The following is a 21,496-nucleotide window of genomic DNA, read 5'->3' on the forward strand; positions in this document are numbered from 1 at the left end:
ATAAACTATTCTAATCTTTTATTTGTTACAGTATGTGTAATAAAATTTCTTGTTCTTGTTACGTGAACGCACTTAAGCGCCAAATCTCTGTTGCTGCACTGCGCATGCGGCTACGGCCCCTCCTGCATTTGGTCTCGAGGATGCGTGCGCATCACGCCGCGTAACAATTGAAATACGAAAGAGAAGACAGTCGCGATCCGAAGTTGATCATGTAGATATTCCAAAAACGTCCGATCGCAAGGTGATTTCGCGTACAAAGTGGACAAAAAGGAACGAGTGTCGATTGAAAACGGGAGTGCAGTTCGCAATGAGACATATTTGAACCGTGTGAACCAGTGGCTATCGTTAATTAGTCGCGAGTTCTTCATCACCGATAATCCCAAGATTTTCTTTTTTCTTTTTTTTTTTCTTTTTTGGAGAAACGCGAGCTCGTGCATCGATGAAACGTTCAAAATCCTTGGAAAATTACTTTCATATTGACGTTAGGACATCGTGATGAAAGTTGGAAGTTATTTTACGATTAATAACTCCGTTTCGACGATCGCGGAATAATTGGTGATAATAATCTCGTCGAAATCGAGATACTGAGAGAATTAAGGTAAGTATAGGTGGATTTGATATTGTGGCCAATTTGGAGTATCATTATTTAATCCATTAAAGACCAAACAGTAAAATACATGCATGTAATACGTAAAAGTTGCGTAAATGCTATTGGAAAAACGTAAACAAAGTAGGTTATTGTTTTATCAGGTTACAAAAAGTAGACTAAAATAGTAGATACATTACAGAAATCCACAAATCGAAGGTACAATAAGAATTCCGCTTGAAAAAAATGATTCATCATAGTGTTATAAAATACTTTAATTTTTTTTTATTTTATGAAAGTGTAAAATTTAGATAAAAGAAAAAATAATAACAAAATTAAAATATTCCATATTACAAAAATATACAATGTAAATTCGATAAAATCTGGTAATGCAAATCAATTGAAAGAAATTACAAATGAAATGTATTAGCGCAACTTTGGTTCTCAATAGGTTATCTACGCTATTTTTATATTTTCGTGAATTCTATAGGGTTTTCACGAGACAGCTCCAATTCATGGTTTGCGCCTAAACTTGATCTTTTAATTCAGTCGTCTTAAGAAACAAATTCATTCAATTCAATATCGTATATAGCGAATACATTGAACGAATTTATAAAAAGAGAAGAATAAATGAAATTTATCAAATTATCACTTTAAAGTTTTCTTTAAGTTTGACACAGGATTGTAGGGACGTTGCTTAATACGTGGTTCTTCCATTTTCCCGATGCGTATCTAATACACGTATTTTGATAAATCGTTATAAATAAAATCACACGTACTAGGCAAAACGAGTGAGCTGTAACTGGTACAAAAGCTAGAGTATGGGAAAGTATGGAAATTGGGTTTTGATAATGTTGCCATTTGCCGGGAAACACTATCATTCCCATTACTAGGCTGCGGATTTTTATAAATTTATGAAAAATTTGTATATAATGTATAATGTATAATGCAAAGATATATAAAATATTCAAAGAAGAGTATTTAATACACGAAACAAATTTCTATTCGGATTTCGCTTCCTTAGTGTTACGTTCATAAAAATGCACAATACATAAAAATCCGCAGTTTACTTTCCTGGCACACCATGTACATATAAGCATTAGTATAAGAAATGAAGTAAAACTTGCCTTCGACAGCATGATTGGACCGTCTTCTGGCACGGGCGGTGTCCCGGAACACGAGTTATCGGACAACCAGTCCCGCGTCGGGAAGAAACGCATCTTCGAGGATCTGGATATCGAGAGCTTCTGCGAGGAGGTCCAGAACGGTCACAAACGGTATCAGTACCAAGAAATCGAGGCTCCAATGGAAGTAGTCGCCTCCAATCAAGTAATAGGAGACACCGCGGCTCTATTCTCTCCGTTATCGGCCCAGGAAGCCGTCGACGAGTGTCCAGTCGCTCGATTGGAAGTACTTCTCGTGGACGGCACTAATTGCACCTGGACAACCGTCTCGGAGCTAGAATCCCAGCAAAACATTGTCGATATCGCGGCTTCACCCACCACATCCTCCTCGTCGTCCGAACACAGGCAAGAACAAGTAATTCAAGAGATCCAAATTGAGGAAACGAGCTATCCTATTGGCTCTGACTATTGGGAGCCAGTTGTTACCGTTCCATCGCCTAACATGCAACAGGGCAAGACCGATGTGTCTTCCAGTAGTCATCAGCAGCAACAATTTGACGATCAGGAGACTGGAAACCTTTCCTGGTTGTTGGATTTCAAGTTGGACCCGTTTATCGAGGCGGCTGACGAAAAGTCCACTGTACCTTCGCCCAAAGATGTTCACAGTGGTGTGCAGATATTCAAGATACTGTCAGACCTTTATGTTTAATAGTTAGGCTGCGGATAGTTATGTATTGCAAATAGTTAATAGCTTTATAACTAGAGAAACGTATAATCGAGATTTTTATCGATTAACTGTTATAACGGGTATGATATTTTCTAGGGAGATTGGTTAAACAGAGAATTATTTGTAAATTTAATTGATTGTATTTTCTGATAAGTCTTATCTTTATTTTATTCGTACAATATAGGATTTTTATAAGAGCAGATCATACTCCGAAGCATTATAGAGATAGATGGGCTTTAACAACTTTTACTTTGAGTAATTGTAAATTAAATTATGTTGGATTTTTCCTACTTACATGTTCGTCGCTGTATTGTAGCATATTACACGTCTTTTGTACATCTTTCTATCTTTGAATTTTTATTATTGCATAAACATCCGCAGTCTGCTTAATTAATTTTATATTTCGTGAAATCATGAAAAAGTCTATTTATGACTTAAAATATTGTTAGAAATATAATTTTTAAACTTCAATATACATATACACAGTCCGGCCGAATAACATGTAAAAACAAATACGATGTGATTCCTTGTACAAAAATGAGGAAATAATATAGAATAAAATTCTTTCATTCTCGGCTTAGTCTTCGAGAAAATCGAATTTGAACATGGTTAGTTAAAAATCGACCTATTACGTTCTGTTTCTCGGGAACAAAATTTTCTCTTGTGAAAAAATGTTATTCTACATTTTCGACTTATTTTCACACATAAAACGACCTCCTGTCGATTACTTGATAAGTCCTACTTGATAAGTTTTAACTTAAAACTTTTTTAACTTAAACTCTTATTCTATACTTGTTACTTTTACACAGGAAATCACGTCGTGCTCGTTGTTCCTATGTATATACAAAATTATTCACCAATATAGTTCGAAGAAATCACATGTTTTATATTTTTTACGCAGGGAATAAGACAAGGATAAATGGACGTTCTTATGGGTCTACTTGCGTGAACGACGTGAAAAGGAGTTACAACGAAAACGGATCGTCACATCAGGAGTCGAATCATAGTTACTCTAGCCTGGATAATAGAAATTTTGCGTCTTCCCGATGTAACGGCCCAAAGAAGCCGCCTTTCACGTACACAGAGCTTATCGAACACGCTCTTCGGGAAAGGGGAGAGCTCACGGTGTCAGCTATTTATCAGTGGATCTCGTGAGTACTTTGCAAGAGTATTTGAACCCCTCGGAAGCCACACTCGTCAATTCAATGAAAAAGAAAGTAGAAAAAAGGAATTATTATATATCCATTTTAGAATATTATTATATATTCATTTTAATAGAACAATTTTCAATAGACTCTGTATTTAAACCACTAGAACTTTGTATAGCTACTGAATTTATAAAATAATAATTAATAATAATATCGTAATTAATAATTTAGGTATTTATGCAAATTCATATTTTTGAAAACATGAATGGAACATAAGTAGTAATTCTCTTAATGAATATTTTCTTTGGATATCTTGCATCTTTTCCCATATAAAGTACATTTAAATTTCCTAGAAACATTCATAGTCTAGACACTAATCTTTATTATCAAAATTATTTGTTGAAAATTATCCGCGGTAAGCCTTGACCCAAATTCTTCATGAATACAAAATCCACAATGTTCTATTGAAATTAAGTTAAAATACGAGAATAGAGGATACGGAAAAGAATAAATAAGATTTTAACTAAATTCACAGATGTTAGAACTATAAAAAGGAAATACAATTATGTATTAGGTAAATATTGTAAGAGGAGGATTGAAAATGAGTTCAGGGGCTCGATTATCTATATTATCTATATTTGACAAACCTTCGATCGAACAGGTGAAAGCACAGAACCAGTAAATTGTGCACATTCGTGTTGGTGGAGAGTAGAGGGAGGGTTGAAACGAGCAAAAGAGCCGGTACCAGCTGGTACCACTGCGTAGCGAGGGCAGCGGTGCCAAGGGGTACCATCTAAGAACGCGACCCTCCCCGACCAGCTACCCCGCATCGACGCAGACCACGTTCTCGTAAATTCGTAGAAACTCGTTTCCTACATTTCCTACGGTTCGAAGGAGAACCATATATATTGAATGTATTACATAGTGCACTTAGGATGAATCACTTCCAGGGAGATGAATTCGATACTTACAAATCTACAAAACGACATTTTTATAAATACATTTGATCTTTTATTTTATTTTCTCCCTTTTGATTTCTTCTTTTTTATATATTTAATGTATGCATTAATGGTATTGGATATTTAATGAAGAGGATCAAAGTAGATTAATAATGTAACTGATATATAAAATTCTATTTACTGTATAGAACAATTAAAAAATTTATTCTTTCTGAAAGAAATCAGTTGTTACACTGGGTATTTTGTACTCATACTGTGGATAGCTTTTGATATTTTTAACTTATTTTTGGTAATTAGGTCACATATACCAAACAAATTTTCAAATTAAGTGGTATTTCATATTATTTGGAACCAACCATAATGAAAATCAATAAAAATCTATAATGTAAAGGTGAATTGTTCTCTTTTTGTTTGCATAATCATTAGATATATGTATGTAGTTATTGGATCAGATAAAGTTACTATTTAAAGCCTTGTGCTTGTGGCGTTTCAGCGGGTCTTTCGTCTTTTCCTAAAGACAGAGAATTAATTAGGGGAGTGTGTAACACTCCGTGACATCGCCGCAAGCAGGTGAAGAAAATTGTTCTCGTGGGGTGAGCACGGTTGTCGACGTTGAACCGACAAGTGACAGGAACTATTTAAACGTCTGTCATTATGCAAATGTAGACATTCACATGATCATTTATTGCTCATTGAATAAGTGACAAAATTAGAATTTTTCTATATAGTAAATTTTATATTGTAAAACAATTTTTATAAAATTTATCAACGCACACCTAACTTACTTATTTTTGTTTACTATATTTGGAAAATTAATAAATTATTTTTCTTATTATATTTAGAGAACATTTTCCCTATTACAAAAGCAACGACGACCGTTGGAAAAATTCTGTGCGGCACAACCTCTCCATAAATCCCCACTTCAGGAAGGGATCAAAGGCACCACATGGAGCTGGTCACTTATGGGCCATTGCGAATCGCTCAGGAGATCCTAGACCTAGACAATCCATTAACAATTTTAATGCTAATTCTTCCATAAAGCAAATGAGCAAGAACACTGTCGAAGTTGAAAATCTGAGGAAGAACATCAGGTAATTAATCACTGTTTAGGTAAAAAATTCATGATAGAATGTTCATGATGGAAACCACTGACATTTTCAGTGAAATGAATCCAATAGATGAAGTAGAAGCGGCAACTGCTAGCATTACACAACAGTCTTCAGAAGAAGAGGCTGATAATGTAGTGAATTCTGTGACGCTAGAACACTGTGCTGAAGAAATCCTTAGTGGTATCAAGAAGGAAGTAGAGGTTCAATATCTTGTACCTATGATAGTCTCCAACAATGAACATGAATCAACCCAATCCAATCAACAAACACAGGAGCTTCATTATCCTGTGAAAGAGAGTGGTAATCGAATTAATTAAACAGCGAAGGTTTTATGAATAAGAGTTCAACTTTGAATGTTATTGATTAAGTTGATAAATATATCTTTTGTAGATTTCCTTAACCCAGTATCAAAGGAAGTGGTTGCAGAAGAATGTGGACTTATCAGTGAAGGTTATCTAGTCACGGACCTAAATCCCACTACTTTGGGCCTGAACATGGTTGAACCAGAAATCATTACACCTGAAAATCTTTTTGGAGAGGAGTTAAGTTTCCAGTTTTATGAATTGTCATCTCCATCGCAAATTCAATCTGCCTGACACATGGGGAAAAACAAGTTGCGATTAATTGTCATCGACGAGCTGCACGTACAAAATAATCAGGACTGCGATCAAATGGAAAATGGAGAAGATATTCATAGTGGTATCGATGAAAAGGAATTTCAAGAATCGATGGTTGAAAGCTGATTTTTTTCGACAGTGCTACAGCAAGTCTCATATGATAATCAGAGCAAAAATGGTTATTACATTCCTTTGAAGATTCTTGAAACCTATGAGTGAGCAAAGTTGAATGAAATGCGGCATATTATTGCTCCAATTGTGCCTGGATATGTGTCTTATCGAGTCATTTAATACTACATATTAGTATAGTTTTCTTTTAGCCCTTACAGAATAATATGTACCGTTTTTTGTATTAGCAAAAGAAAATACAATATTTACTACGAGCTGTAAATATTATTATTCTTTTAAACTCTGATTACTTTGAAAGTTTTATATATGAAGAAGTAGGAATTCAATTAACAGTGGATGTTTGTAAAGTGTTCATTTTACTATGTAGAAATTATTTTACAATACAACACGTTTTCATCAAACCGTCTGTTTCGTAGCTTTATAATTATTTTTGTTGAGGATCTATTTCATCTTCAACTTCCTGTGCTTCATTACTTTCAGATTCTTTAAGCAATCGTTCTGCTAATTTCTTTTCTCTCTCCAACATCTTTGCTTTCTTCAGTTCCTTCTTTAACTTCTTCTCATCTTTTTCTGCCATACTCACTGCCTCTGATAGTTTTGTTGCAGACATAGTTCCTTGAGCTATCAATTTACGTCTAATCTCTTCAATCTTACGTTCCTTTCGCTCTTTAGCTTCTATTTCTGCCTGCTGCTTTTGAGCTATTTTTTCTTGTACCTGAGCTATTAATTGCTTCATAGTGGCCATTTTCTTTTCTATTTGCGCTTGCCTATAGAAAGATATATATTTAAACATTTATTGTTATATTATAATATATATATATGTTACTATTTTTACATACTTAGCTAACAATGCCTCTTCTTCCATCTTCTTTTTTTCTTTAATCTGTTGTAATCTTTCTTGAATATTTAATGGATGTGCAAGACTTTCATATTCTTTCATGTCTTCTACTTCTTCAGGAGTAGGCCAAGCCAATCCTGCAGGTCCTCCTAAAGCTTCCATTCCATATCTTCCTAATATTCGTTTCTTGTATTTGACTGTCTCATGAAATCGATCTTGTGGTGTATCGTAAGGCTTTTTCCCTAACAATATATTCCTATGTGCTTCTGTAAGTCTTGATTTATTTCTCTTTCTTTCTAAGTCAGCATTGTCTTGCTCTTCTATAAAGATAGGTTTCTCCTCAGCGGATTCAATAATTGTACTTGCCTTTGAAAAGTAACATTTTGCACCAATATTTTGAAATCTTAACTTCAATGGTACATTGAAAATTAGCTGTTTTATAGACATTTTCTTGTCCTCCTTTTGTTTATTTTCGCGTTGTTTATTATATTAATAATTATATTATATTAATAACACAGAATTATTAACAACTTTGGAATTAGGTAATAAAAAATGTTTCCCTTATTTAACTAAATCATCGAACTATATTGTTCTTTGCAATTAATGAAAGTTATAATTAATATTTCTTATTAAGATCATTAAATCTATCTTGCAATACACTAAGTGAATATGAACATAAAGTAAATAGGTTATGTCAAGTTATGTATCTAACATTGTGTCAGGTTAGGTTATGTAGTATAACAATGTCTGTATATACAACGAGCTTGTGACGACGTTGATGTTACTGTGAATTTAATATTATAATAATATAATATATTTTACAATAATTAGTTTAATAGTTAATAAAATGGGTCGATTAGCAGAGGTACGATATTTATTAATATTAAATTATATAAATTATATGTTTTGCAATGTAAAATATAAAACATAACCTATTATCGAAACTTTATTTTATAAACAGGTAGTTGGCGAACAATCATCCGACAAATGTAAAACTTTTGTATTCATGGGTGAAGGTTATACCTTGGGAAATTCTTTAGTAGCAGTAATCTCGCAAAAGTACGCCGCATCAATTAGAACGTAAGTTCAACGATAAATAGACTATTAATTATTAATCATCTTTATTACAGTCCTGATGTGGAGTTTTGTGCTTGTTTCGTGAATCATCCATCAGAAGGAAACATATACTTGAGGATCCAAGCGAAAAACGGAAAAGCTATAGACATACTAAGAAAAGGATTACAAGATTTTGAAAAGATTTGTGATCACACTTTAGAAACTTTCAACAATGCTTATGAACAGTTTAAGACTTCTAGAGATATGTTTGTAGATAGTACGTAAAGATGCTATTTTTTACAGAAATATATAATTTATTTGATTTTTATTTTATAACTATTATTATTTGTGAATAATATTTAACTAGATAATATTTTACAATTTTTTTTATATTACATGTGTGTTCTATAAATTTTTCCACCTTTATATACATACCATAAGTGCATAAACATCTACCAGTCTACCTACAAAATATGGTATGTAATAAAAATAGGAAAGAAAAGGAAAATGAGCAGAAGTAGGAAATTTACATGGAAGTTTATTTCTTAGGCAACCTCAGCAGGCCTCTGTCTGCCCACAACTTTGTGGCTTTTTGACAAATAGTCTGCGAACTCTTGATAAGGAGCTTTCCTTAGCGCCTGATCATGCCAGAGATCTGGTGTTAAATAGGCATAGGTTTTGGCAATAGCTGCATAGGTAGCTTTCGCAAAATTACCAAGAGTACAAGTAGATCCTCTGGCCGAAGTATAGCAGTCCTCTATACCAGCCATCTGTAACAATTTCTTAGGGACAGGCGCTGATACGATACCTGTACCCCTCGGTGCTGGAATTAGACGCACCTGAACCGATCCACACTTGCCAGTAACTTTACAGGGTACAGTATGAGGATCCCCAATCTTGTTTCCCCAATAACCACGACGTACTGGCACAACTGAAAGCTTAGCCAGTATGATAGCTCCACGAATGGCAGTGGCCACTTCCTTAGAGCATTTTACACCTAGGCCAATGTGGCCTTTATAATCCCCAATAGCTACAAAAGCCTATAAAATGAGAAATTACTAATATCATCTCTAGTGAATTAATAATCATACTAGATCAATATTTGAAAAGTTATGCCTATATAAAGTTACCTTGAAACGAGTACGCTGTCCAGCTCTAGTTTGTTTCTGTACCGGCATGATTTTCAGTACTTCATCTTTCAATTCAACTCCAAGGAATTTGTCAATGATCTCATATTCTTTGATAGGCAAGGAAAAGAGATAGATGTGTTCTAAGGATTCTATTCTTCCATCTCTAACAAGGCGTCCAAGTTTAGTTACTGGGATCCATTCTTTGCTATCTTCTTTACCACGTCCACGACCACGACCTCTACCTCTGCCTCCGCGGCCTCTACCTCTTGGACCTCCACGGTCACCTCCTCCACGAGAACCAAACCCTCCACGAAAACCTCCACGCGCGGCTGGAGCAGTGTCCGCCATTCTGTTTGACATTGACAAAAGAAATAAGATTTATAGATTATTCAATGAAAAACTAAATAATTAAATAATGTATTTAATAAAATAATTAGGTTAAGTTTGGATTAATTTTTTAAACGGTAGAAATATTTTATTTGTTAAGGGGCAGTACCACAATCTCAAACCGCGTGTCTCTGATTACTAATAGATTGAAATTTTAAATACAAAATTTAATTTTTACAATATTTATTAAAATTATAGAATTTTTTATATTTATAAAAGTAACAAAAACATGAGAATTGAATATTGAAAATGAAAAAATTATTCGTAGCATACTTACGTTCCTTCTCTCTCCTGAGTTACAGGAGAAAGTCAATCACCTCTCTTACATTCACCAAATCGAATAAGTCGATATATCTCGATTAGATGCTATATCCGATATTTAAATATACATTTCAATAAAACACGAACTCTTAATATTTTCATTTAACTAATTTTTTAATTAGCTTTTCATCTCTTTGGTATCCTTTAATTTTTAAAAAATTCACTTTCTTAATGTTTGAAGTAATATAAATACATATAAAGTAGGCCATGAATTCTGTCATCATGTTTTACATCGAGCATGATATTTAATTAGGCAAAATGGTTAAATGATTTTGATATTTTCATAGCTAGAACTCTATTCCACTACAATCTTGATTGTTAAATAAAAGTAAGCGGAAGAACAATCTTAAATTATTATAAAATGAATAAGAATTTTTACACAACATTATAATAGTTCTGTTTTTTTATTTACGTTTATAAAATTATGAATTTGCATAAAAATCTACAGTCTACTAATCAGCTATGAATTATTATAACAGGACTAGTAGGATGTCACTTGTGGATCGCGAAATCTCATGACGAGTTTGAGTCAGACTTCATCCGAGGAGGCAGTTTTATTAACACGCGGTTATAAATTTCTAAAAAAACTGGGAGAAGGTGCTTACGCGAAGGTTAATTAACCATCTCGCAAATTATTAAGATTATAGAACGATACGGTAAACGATTTACAAAAGATGGGTATAATTCAAATTCATTCCTCCCCTCGGTCGGTAACATCGTTTTCTTTACTTGGAGTCATCAAATATATGTATATTTTTTACAATCTTCCTTTGATTAACATAAAATTTGTGTTTGCTTAATTGTAGGTGTACCTGGCAGAGTATAAACCAGAATCAGATCCAGAAAGGAATAGTACTTTGGCTTGTAAAGTGATAGACACCGGGCTAGCGCCGAAAGATTTCGTCCGAAAGTTTCTTCCCCGGGAGCTCGACATCCTGGTGAAATTGAATCACCCTCACGTGGTGCATGTACATAGTATATTCCAAAGGCGTACAAAATATTTCATATTTATGCGTTACGCTGAGAACGGCGATCTCCTGGAGTTTATACTGAAGAATGGTGCGGTTGCAGAGGGACAGGCGCGTGTATGGTTTCGACAACTTGCTCTTGGTAACACCGATATCTCTTTAAATCAGAGACCATATCTGTTATAATTTAAATTTAAAAAGTTATAGTATAAGAATTCATATTTTAGTTTAAATGATTTCTTTTACAAATAATCATTGTAAATTTAACATTTTTTAAGATTAACAATTTTTTTTGTTATTGGTAACTATTGATCAGGAGAGTCTTAATCATCTATAATAACTATTTATAGAGTCAGTACATTTAAAGTATGATTTTTTAATAAATGTATTTTTTGGAAGATTTTTAAGAATTAGAAATTTTAAAAACATTTACTACTTTGGTCCCTGCTTTAAATACAGTACATGATGAAATAAATAAGATCAGGAGGATTAATAAAAATCATGACTATTTTATATTAAAAACTATCTTTGCCTCAGGTCTTCAATATTTACACGAAATGGAGATTGCTCACAGAGACATGAAATGCGAGAATGTTCTACTAACGTCAAATTTCAATGTCAAGCTTGCGGATTTCGGATTTGCTCGCTACGTGATAGATAATCGAGGTAAACGCGTTCTGAGCGATACTTATTGCGGTTCTCTATCGTACGCTGCCCCAGAGATCCTTCGTGCTTCCCCGTACAATCCAAAGATAGCGGATCTCTGGTCCCTTGGCGTCATCCTCTACATCCTTTTAAACAAATCGATGCCCTTTGACGACACTGATATCAAACGTCTGTACGAGCAACAAACAAATCGCAAATGGAAGTTCCGAAGTAAAATCGCAGAAACCTTAAGTGAACAAGTAAAAAAGCTAGTGACTCGTCTTTTGGAACCTGATGTCTCGAAACGCTGGAAGCTGGATCAGATATTGCACAGTGAATGGATTGCAATGGATCCTAGACTTTTGGTACTCACACCAGCTGAACAGACTGCTCTTAACAACGCAATGCAGGAGAGGAAGAAAATCGAGGAGAAATTCTCTACGAAAGATCCTGTGAGACTGAAGGATTATTTTTTTATCACTACACTGCGGATGTATATGCAATTTAATGTTTTTTTTTTTTTTATTAAAATATTTGTTTTTTAGAAATTGTTCAAAGTGGAGGAAAAGAAGAAAATGAACAACACGGCTAAGGCGAAACCTGAAGAGGTCACCGTGATTAAGAAAGCTGCCAGAGTTTGTATCTTATTTTATTCCTTTTATTTTCTTTTGAAGAAATATATATAATGATTTCTACTGCTTAGGTAACAATGTCCTCTGTAGCTGCTGGACCCATATTTAAACCCTCTTAGCGTTCAGCAGTATACGTATGTTGAGCCTTATATGAGTCTCCATGACCATAAACCATCAAGTTACTGCCAGGAGAATTTTTCTACACCTTCATACATCTTGAACAGTTTTATACACCTTTTAAAGGTTCTATTTTATTAGTTTCCTTCATACTGAATAACAATAATCAAACATCATTCATTGTACATTGAGACACCCAAATATTAGCAAAATAATATTTAATATACTTTTGTTTAAATTTCTCAGTTACATATCAAAGATAATGCAAGAAAATTAATTTAACAATCTTCAATTTCCTATGTATCGTGCTTTCATTAAAGTTGTATTATTTTTTGAAGTACATTGCACATAGAAATTATGTTCATCAACGAACGTCTCTACTTTTTCTTTGAGGGGAATCCCAATAATATTTCTAGGACTTGCTAGTCCTTCAAGATCCCATACACCATCTGATAGTAATAACAAAAGCTGATTATTTGGAGATGTACTTATTTCAAACACGTCCGTGACTGGTAAAACATATTCTTGCAGATCTTCCCATGGCTGATAACGTAAGACCAAAGTCTGTGTGGTCAGTCGTAGAACGATCCACAAGGTATCTATCCTTGACTCCGCAAATGCTTCCATTATTCTTGGTATGTGTAGTTCTATAAATTATGAAAGTATTTACATAAACATTCGTAGTCTACTTATTACTATTAAAGCATTTCGATAAAATAGAAACATCAAATGAACTTGGACAAACCTTTTGAATGAACAAGTTCGTTCTTTATATTACTAAATAAAAATATGGATACAGAATCAAAGTTTACAAATACAATGAGTTCTTTTTCGTCCATGACGATTAATTTTTTGACATGAAAGTCACTGTCGTTTGTTTGATATGTTAATACAGTGCCGTTCAGTGCAGATTTACCAAAACAATGCGAGGAAAAGTTTGTAGATTTGCATTGTACTGGCTGATTAATTGCAGATTTATTAGAAGCAACAATGGTGTCTTCTACAACTTCCAATTTATTTATATAAACAGTTCGATCTATAATGATAAAATATTTAAGTATTAATAATAATTAATGTTACCTGTTGTTCAAGGAGGGTATACCACTTTGTTTCGAAAAATTGAAAAAATTCTTTTTACGTATTTTTAAGTTTGATATGCATAAAATATTGTGGTTTGCCCCCTTAAAAATTAAAAAGAAGGATGTAAAAGAAATACTTTGTAAAGCTGTATTAATGGTTTCGGCTGCCTCTAAAAATATCTTCATTTTTTCAGCAATGGGTAAAACACTCGAATAACTTGTGTAAAAATTCTTCATCTCTGCTCCTCCATAAGTACCTTTAACTACAAGATCTCCGTGAATATGTAAGCTGTTTTGAAATTCAATTTCTGTTTTTATTGTTTGAAGATGATTATTCTTCTTTAACTGATGATCTACTAGCTTAGTCAAATTCACATCATTTATTAAACCATTAACAATGAGCTCAGGTACATTAATAGAACCTTGAAACTTTTTCTGACCATAAATTCTTTGGTTCGTAGATTTTGTTAATACTTTTTCTATAGTATTTCCCATTACAGTTCCAGACACCCTAATTAATAATAATGAATAATAACGATTGAATATTAATTTTAGTTAAGCCAGTTTAATGGTAAATAGATTCATTTTATTAATTACTCTATATCGCTAAAAGTAGCAGTAATAAATGTTTTTTGTCCCTTTATGATTGCATGTTTCTTCAACTTCGTCAAAGCATTAGCAGCCCATTTATCAAAGTTGTAACCATTCAAATTCTCTGCAGTTAAATGTATGACTGTTTTCTTTCCAGTTACAATATTTTCTCTCGAATTGTGTCTTACAACATCTTTCCTAAGATCCAGTTTGTTAATCGTATGTTTTGCACTCAAGTTTCCTAAATTTTTCATATATTGTAAAATTTGTTTTAAAAATATTTTACAAGAATCCTTTCTTTTATCTCACAATTTTATTATTATTACCTAAGACCTTTAATGTATGGAATGTCCATTTTGCCTTCACTTGTTGGTCTTTATCCTTTAGCAAAGAATTCTCAAATATATCATTGAGATCTGATAGTGAAGATTTTAGTCTTGAAACATTTGAACCCACGATAAAAGGAACTTCAATATTATTCAAAGACACAGGGTATGATATTTCCTGTAACTTGGTTTTGCTTAAAACACGTTTTGAAATGTTTTTCCACATTTCAATATTTAATGTACTTATTTCATTCTAAAAATGATTATTATTTTAATAATGATTTGTCCTATAATATTATAACGAAATATTTATATGATAATTCATTGCTCACATCTAAAATAACATTTCCATTTATCACTATATTTTCAAAATGCAAATTCTTTCCATAAAGTGTTGTAACATTTGTTGTCAACCAAATTTCTGAAAACAGTTCTTCTAGTCTAATATTATTTACATTTGTTATTGCTGGTTCAAGTGGAAATCTTGCAGATCCCTTAATAAAGATATTAACTGGAGTCTCATTTTCAGCAATTTTAAAAGAATATGGTAAATTTATTGCATTTGCTTCTATATTACCAGAAATTCTCTTTTTATGTAAATTAAGATTTTTCTCTGTGTCTATCAAGGGAAATGGAAGATGAGAAGCATGTATATGATTCGTACTAAAATCGCTACCTAAAACGAAGTACTATTAATAAATTGAATAAAAAACATTGTATCGTTAATTAATTTTTATTAATTATAACTTACGAAATATTATATTTTGCAAAGATTTCATATCGGTGAGCCTTATAGCATTATCCAAGAAATCAGTCATATTAATATTATTAATGTAATCTACATAAACATGTTGTTCTAATATTAGATTTTTAATTATCTTGTTACCTAATTCTATGTAAAATCGAACAGGTAATCTAAGAGTATTTGTTTTCAAGTTTGTTGCTTCTATAGAGGTATTGAGAATATTAGGTTCAATCCATGAATTCACAAGCCTTTTCAATTCTGTATAATTAGAAAGAATTGATGAATTTACAAATTGTATCAAATAAAATAAGAAGTATCAAATAAAAATGTAATATTAAAAAAATTATCTTACTTTACCTGTTAAATTCAAATTGTTCAGTTGTGTTGTAAATATATTTTTTGCAGTGAGGTTGTGGTAATACAGTTTCTCAGAAAAAATAGATTTGAAAACTACTTTGAAATTATCAATGAAATAAACTTCATTCAAGTTCCCGACAATTTGTGAACTATTTAATTTTTTTACAGCAATAATATCCGCTATTAACGTTGTAGTTTTAATTTCCGGCGCAATAACAGAAGTGGCACATAATGTTGAATCCTCTAAAAATAAATCTTGCTTCCTTTAAATAAAGAAAATATTGCTTAAATATATTTGTTTTATATTAATTCTTTTACTAATGCAAATATTAAGTAAACTTACTCTGATTTTAATTTATTGTAAGAGAACTTTGTTATCTCTACATTTTGATGAAAATGTTTATTTCCTGATATAATACTAATATTTTGGAAATTCGCAGTAATCCATTTTTTAAAGCCATACACAGTGATATTGCTCCATTTCTAGAATAAAACTTAATTACTTCTTTTACTTACCATATCATAATATATTTCCAAAATTAAATATGTAGGAAATATTATACTTGCTATTTTTTCACTTGAAAGGATTAAGGACATTGATATATTATCGTGTAAAGATATTGCATTTGACAAGGTACTTTTGATTGACCCTGTCTTACTAGCAATTAAGTTTGTAGACGTTAAATTATCAATCTTAACATTTTCTAAATTCAAATTCTTATATATAATTATAGGCTCACTAACGAATATTGTAGGTGACAATCTTTTCCATTTTCCTTCTATTTTTCCTCTTAAATCATCAATATTTTTTACTTTTAATTTAGGTGTTTTGATTGAACCAGTAACTGTTGAGAATGAGCCATTTAATGGCAATAAAATCCCTCCTGTTGTTAAATTCAGTTTTTTAACTTTCATCTCTTTTATCGTTACATCTTGCTTTGTTAAGAATGTGGCAATATTTATTGGCATAAAAGCATTTGTTGCCTTCATGTTAGTAAAAATATGCTTTCCTGAAATAAAGATTTCATAAATTATTTTTTACAATTAAACAGTTAATTAAGAAATGAAAGTCAGAATGTATTACCAGAAACTAGTTGATCACCAGTTACTTTCAAAGCATTTTCCTGTAAATAATCTAAAGTTATTCCATTAATTAATTCAGAAACTATAATGTCTTCTATTGGAAGACTTAAGAGAGGACATTTCCAGTTTCTTAGTTCTTGTATACTTAATTCATCAAAATTTAATTCTTGATTTGTCTTTATTGACATTATTAACTTGGTCAAGAAATTCATATTCTTCTTAACATTCAATCGATTGATTTTACACTTTGTTTTACATTTCACTTGAATTGTCTTTGCATGTAGTGAAGAAATAGTTTTAATTTTGGGATGCCACTTGTTATTAATATTAACCTTTTGTGCTTGAAATCTAATAGTCAGTTCCTTATATTGCTTATATAAATCTTTTAATTGTTGTAAGTTGTGTCTGTTTATCTGCAAAGGTAATAAAAATATTAAATTGCTTTGGCTTAATTTAGGTTGTTAAAGATGTAATATCTTACATTATGAACATGAAGTTGATCAATATGACCTCTTAAAATTGTGATAGGATCCTTTGGCATTGGAATTTCTTTCATTGCTCTTTGAATTCTATTCTTGGCATTAATGTTCCATATTCTTATTTCTTCTTGTAAATTCTTGTTAGATTTCTTTTTAATCCATAGTGGTTGTTTCAACGTCCATTTATTATTTTTGCTTCTCATTAGTAATAATTCTTCATTATACAGTATTACTCGACGAAGTTGACTGATTCCAGATAATTTTGCATTTAATTCTATGAATCTCCAGCCATTATATTGATAGGCTACTATAGTGTCTTTATGTAAAGTTAAGAGTATAATTGCTTTCCTTGAAATAACTGGTAATATAAAATTGCCAGAAGAAATTTGTTGAAATGGTATAAAACGATCGTGTATTTCTTTATAAATAACAGTGAAAGACTCTGTTGATAGAGTTAGATAGTGTTCCATGAAATGGCCTTCTGTTAATTGAAAGTAAGAGACATCTTCACTCAATGGCAATTTTTGTACCATTACAAATTTATTGGTTCTTAAAGAATATTTAAAAATCAATGTAGAAGAACCAGTCACTGCTAAATACATAAATCCTTTACTTTGGAATGGAATTAATTTCTTAGTACCAACATCAATGACCTGTACCAGATCAAAGTAATTATCAAACCAAATGTAAATTGAAATGTTCGAATGAGAAACTGTGCCTAAATGCAACCGATTCATTCCATTCCAAATTGTTAGATGATTTATATCAGTCAACTCAAAATCATGAACTGGCTGCAAATAATAGTTGTTTAGAACTTTGGTGAAACTTAAAATGACAGATCCATTTTGATTTTGGATAATGAGAAGCGCTCCATATGAACAACTGTTTACAAATATTTGTTTTCCATTTAGCACAGGGTAAGAGATTGTGTCATAAAAATCATCATTCTGAAATGAAAACTAATTTATAAAATTCAGCATTTTACTTTGATTTTATAAAAGTAATAGAATGTTACATTTATTTGGTACAAGGATACTTTGGAAATATCTAAAACTACAGCAAACCAGATTGTTTCAAATTCATTTTGAAGAGAAAAAAACTCAATGTCTTGGACATTTTCGAAATTGAGTCGATTAAGATCATGAAACCCAGTGAATACATTAATACCTGTAAAAATCAATATTAAAATTTAAATTTAAATTTAAATTCGATTTAACAAACGATTTAGTTATCGATTTGGTGATTCGATTCGATTTTTGTTTATCGATTCAAATCACGGCGCTGTCTTACTAACTGGCCAATGTTGTGTACAGGTTAAGTGGCCGTCGCTATCCCCATCAGTTCTTAAAAGTATCAGTATACGGGGATTCGTGGTAATCGTGATATAGACCTTCCCTTGATAATTGACCAGGATCGCCGATTGAACGACCTGCGGTCAATTATCAAAGCAATAACACACGTGTGTTGTTATCTCACTAAGTCTCCGATAACCTTAACGTTATTTATTTTTTTTTTGTTTCTATTTAAATTAGAAATAATTTTAACGTGTACATCCATATGTGTTTTAACGGGCAATATGTCAACATACGAAGAAATAAAAGAAAATTTAACAGCTCAGGTTTGCGAGCTGGAAACATTGCAGTCTATTTATCCAAAAGAATTAACGATTACAGATCATGGAGTGTTGGCTGATATTAACGAGTTCGTCAAGAATCCGATGCAGGAACTGCCTCAAAGATTGGAATATTCCATTGAAATTCCATTGAACAATGTAAGTTTGAAACAAATATTTTTATCAATATAATATATCAGTAGAATGTCTGCTAAAAATCTGGTATTTAATCATTCACAGGGATCTATAGAATTATTGATTAGTCTATCATCTAATTATCCTAAAGAAAAGCCAGAAGTTTATGCGAGGAGCTCTTATCTGAGCCGAACTCAACAATTGCTTTTAAACCAAACATTGAGCGATATTCTCGAACATCAAGAAGAAAATGAGCCTTGCATTCAAGTATTAACAACGTGGCTGCAAGATAATGGCGAAAATTTCCTTATACAATCCAACAAAAATCTAAACAGAGAAGTCATTGCTAAAAAAAAGAATAAAAATCAACAGAAATCAACAAGATTTACCAGATTTTGGATTTATAGTCATCATATATATAGTAAATATAAAAGAAAGAAGATTGTTGATTTGGCAGAAGAAAATTCCCTTACGGGTTTTTGTCTGGCAGGAAAGCCTGGAGTAATTTGTATAGAAGGTGCCTTTGAAGACTGCGACCATTATTGGCAAGAAGTATCAATTTTTAGTTAAATAAAGAAGAAAGTCTTTTTTTGTATTTTCATAATTGTAGAAAACTAAATTTTATATTTTGAAAATTTTAGATCAAATCTATGAGTTGGCAGAAAATAATATTAAAACTGGTAGAAGAGGAAAAAGATTGTGAAGATATGATGGATATAATGCGTAAATTTAGTAAATTTCGAGAAATATTCTTTACTACTTCGGGACGTCATAATGATATGAGTCAAGTATTAAAGTATTTAATGGAACACAAATCTCAACATGCATTTAAGGAATTATTTGGTACTGAAGTTGAATGTACTGAACTGACAAATTGATAACACGATTAATGATTGATAATAGACATCTATTATGATTTTAACAATCTTGTACAAATAAATTGATGAATAATTTGAATAATTAACAATAAACGTCTATCATGACTTTAACAATGTTGTTAAACAAATAAATATATTTATAGAGAAAAAATATACTTGTTATTTTTCATTTATTTTTAATAAATACTTACCTTCTCCAGAATTCTTCTGTGATTCTCTTTTATGGCGGATGGAAATTATTTTCGATGTGTTTTTAATGTGTTCCGTAATTTTTGTATTAATTTCAGTTAATGCATTATTTAAATTTTTTGATGCTAAAAATTAGATTTCGAAATATAATATATATATAATATTTAACTTCATTTTATCGTTAGAAATTTCATACCATGATCTAGCTTCAATTTTCCAAAGAAATTTGATGTATCTTTAAGTACAGCATTTAATGCATAATTTTTTTCGGTATATTCATGACATTTCGCGGTGTTGATTAATATTAAAATAAAGAAAAACTTTAATATCATATTTCCACACTCGTTACTTAGAATGTTGATTCACAATTAGAAATAGTTCATAGATGAAAAGGTGGTCTTTACATTCCATGTTTACATTTTTTCCCCTTCCAGGTAACAGAACTAATTCAAATTCGTATATATATGAATTATGTGTGTAACATACAATTCCACATTGTAACTGAGCTCTAATGAATATTTCATTAATATTCTTTGTTATTACAATTTTTTGCACAACGATTATTTCTTTATCTAACTGTGGCATAACGCAAAAATTCATTGGTAAGGAAGTGGCCTGCAATGTAGGGAGCAGGTGGTCCAAGAACATCCTGTGTGGGACTATAAACTTTAATTTGTCTCATGTGCGTGTCTCGTCCATTCTGATGATTGCTTATTACTGCTATTTGTATCATAAATGTCCTAATAGGTCTATCATTTATGTCCTTTATAGGAATGATAACCCAACCACTTGGTTCATTCAGATCCATTACTTCTATTTCTTGGAGGTCATTAAAATTTGTACCTGCTCTGATACTTATCCTAAAAGTCATGTTATAACATTAACAATTATCTATCATTTATTACTTTCAAATAACAAAAGATATACACAACATTTCTCACCTGCTGGGAGTATAACTTTCATCTAACTTGTAATCTGTGTATATACATATGTCACGAATCGTTGTTTTCCTTTTGAACTGAATATTTACCAGATGTGGAAGTTGTCCATCAGACTGCCAATATGTCTCTGTTATATCATCGCGTAACTGATCTACGCCAAAGCCAGGCTTACAACTGGACAGACTCCAAATTGCATGGTTTCCAACTTCTCGCACACGACCAGCTAGCTCCTCCTGTATAGGATCTATCTCTCCTAAAAAGGCATAATCATTACAGCAAACACCTTTCACACGAGACATGATTATATACAAGATATTTACCTGTATTACCAGTCTTATTACTCATTGTTAATTCTTTAAACTATAGGTACTTGATCAATCACAGAAACTTCTTAATACACTGGAAACGTAATTTTTCGTAAAATAGTAGAGAATTGAGTAATTTCTTATCAAATGGACTAGATGTCGAATTAGATACAATGTTATTTATTTAAAGGTTTCTGTCAAAGATAGAAAGATGTGATGTTTATTCTTCTGCTGCCATCTATGACTAACCCATAACAAATTTGAAACTTAAAAAACAGAAATG

General features: G+C 31.8%; 8 protein-coding genes across 9 annotated transcripts; 4 read left to right on the plus strand and 4 right to left on the minus strand.

Annotated features, from left to right (window-relative positions):
- On the plus strand, positions 1-6,723 carry LOC139994883 (uncharacterized). The gene is made up of 6 exons (XM_072017929.1): positions 1-598; positions 1,723-2,378; positions 3,339-3,588; positions 5,387-5,635; positions 5,706-5,953; positions 6,044-6,723. Exons 2-6 carry the CDS (start codon positions 1,724-1,726, stop codon positions 6,247-6,249), a joined length of 1,608 nt encoding a protein of 535 aa, XP_071874030.1. The 5' UTR covers positions 1-598; position 1,723; the 3' UTR covers positions 6,250-6,723.
- Positions 6,724-6,736: 13 nt separating this feature from the next.
- Positions 6,737-7,918, minus strand: Crif (growth arrest and DNA damage-inducible proteins-interacting protein CRIF). Its single transcript, XM_072017962.1, has 2 exons — positions 7,239-7,918; positions 6,737-7,166 (listed from the first exon to the last, which is right to left on the minus strand). Exons 1-2 carry the CDS (start codon positions 7,682-7,684, stop codon positions 6,824-6,826), a joined length of 789 nt encoding a protein of 262 aa, XP_071874063.1. The 5' UTR covers positions 7,685-7,918; the 3' UTR covers positions 6,737-6,823.
- A 20-nt stretch (positions 7,919-7,938) lies between these two features.
- L(2)37cg (RNA polymerases I and III subunit AC2 l(2)37Cg) lies at positions 7,939-8,621 on the plus strand. Its single transcript, XM_072017975.1, has 3 exons — positions 7,939-8,102; positions 8,199-8,296; positions 8,368-8,621. The coding sequence occupies exons 1-3, from the start codon at positions 8,085-8,087 to the stop codon at positions 8,576-8,578; spliced, it is 327 nt and encodes a 108-aa protein (XP_071874076.1). The 5' UTR covers positions 7,939-8,084; the 3' UTR covers positions 8,579-8,621.
- On the plus strand, positions 8,206-12,830 carry LOC139994894 (testis-specific serine/threonine-protein kinase 3). Its single transcript, XM_072017950.1, has 6 exons — positions 8,206-8,317; positions 10,611-10,742; positions 10,938-11,241; positions 11,637-12,196; positions 12,290-12,379; positions 12,448-12,830. The coding sequence occupies exons 2-6, from the start codon at positions 10,647-10,649 to the stop codon at positions 12,493-12,495; spliced, it is 1,098 nt and encodes a 365-aa protein (XP_071874051.1). The 5' UTR covers positions 8,206-8,317; positions 10,611-10,646; the 3' UTR covers positions 12,496-12,830.
- Positions 8,817-10,232, minus strand: Rps2 (ribosomal protein S2). Of its 2 annotated transcripts, XM_072017961.1 has the most exons (4): positions 10,088-10,232; positions 9,424-9,772; positions 9,133-9,333; positions 8,817-9,063 (listed from the first exon to the last, which is right to left on the minus strand). In XM_072017961.1, exons 2-4 carry the CDS (start codon positions 9,769-9,771, stop codon positions 8,839-8,841), a joined length of 774 nt encoding a protein of 257 aa, XP_071874062.1. In that variant the 5' UTR covers position 9,772; positions 10,088-10,232; the 3' UTR covers positions 8,817-8,838. The 2 variants fall into 2 exon arrangements, with proteins under 2 accessions (XP_071874062.1, XP_071874061.1); XM_072017960.1 differs by having other exon boundaries at positions 8,817-9,333; positions 10,088-10,230.
- Positions 12,381-20,299, minus strand: LOC139995017 (uncharacterized). The gene is given in 14 exon segments (XM_072018115.1): positions 12,381-13,140; positions 13,239-13,529; positions 13,710-14,083; positions 14,170-14,404; positions 14,490-14,742; positions 14,822-15,161; positions 15,237-15,492; positions 15,592-15,854; positions 15,935-16,601; positions 16,676-17,087; positions 17,156-18,100; positions 18,169-18,320; positions 19,970-20,092; positions 20,164-20,299. Coding segments are annotated over 14 exon segments (4,806 nt in total). The 3' UTR covers positions 12,381-12,781.
- On the plus strand, positions 18,455-19,933 carry LOC139994898 (RWD domain-containing protein 2A). The gene is made up of 3 exons (XM_072017956.1): positions 18,455-18,924; positions 19,006-19,452; positions 19,542-19,933. The coding sequence occupies exons 1-3, from the start codon at positions 18,730-18,732 to the stop codon at positions 19,776-19,778; spliced, it is 879 nt and encodes a 292-aa protein (XP_071874057.1). The 5' UTR covers positions 18,455-18,729; the 3' UTR covers positions 19,779-19,933.
- Positions 20,266-21,362, minus strand: Apc10 (anaphase-promoting complex subunit 10). Its single transcript, XM_072017971.1, has 3 exons — positions 21,229-21,362; positions 20,909-21,161; positions 20,266-20,827 (listed from the first exon to the last, which is right to left on the minus strand). The coding sequence occupies exons 1-3, from the start codon at positions 21,251-21,253 to the stop codon at positions 20,536-20,538; spliced, it is 570 nt and encodes a 189-aa protein (XP_071874072.1). The 5' UTR covers positions 21,254-21,362; the 3' UTR covers positions 20,266-20,535.
- Positions 21,363-21,496: the final 134 nt, after the last annotated feature.

The sequence above is a fragment of the Bombus fervidus genome, chromosome 15 (genome assembly GCF_041682495.2).
Source record: "Bombus fervidus isolate BK054 chromosome 15, iyBomFerv1, whole genome shotgun sequence".
Classification (NCBI taxonomy): Eukaryota; Metazoa; Arthropoda; class Insecta; order Hymenoptera; family Apidae; genus Bombus; species Bombus fervidus.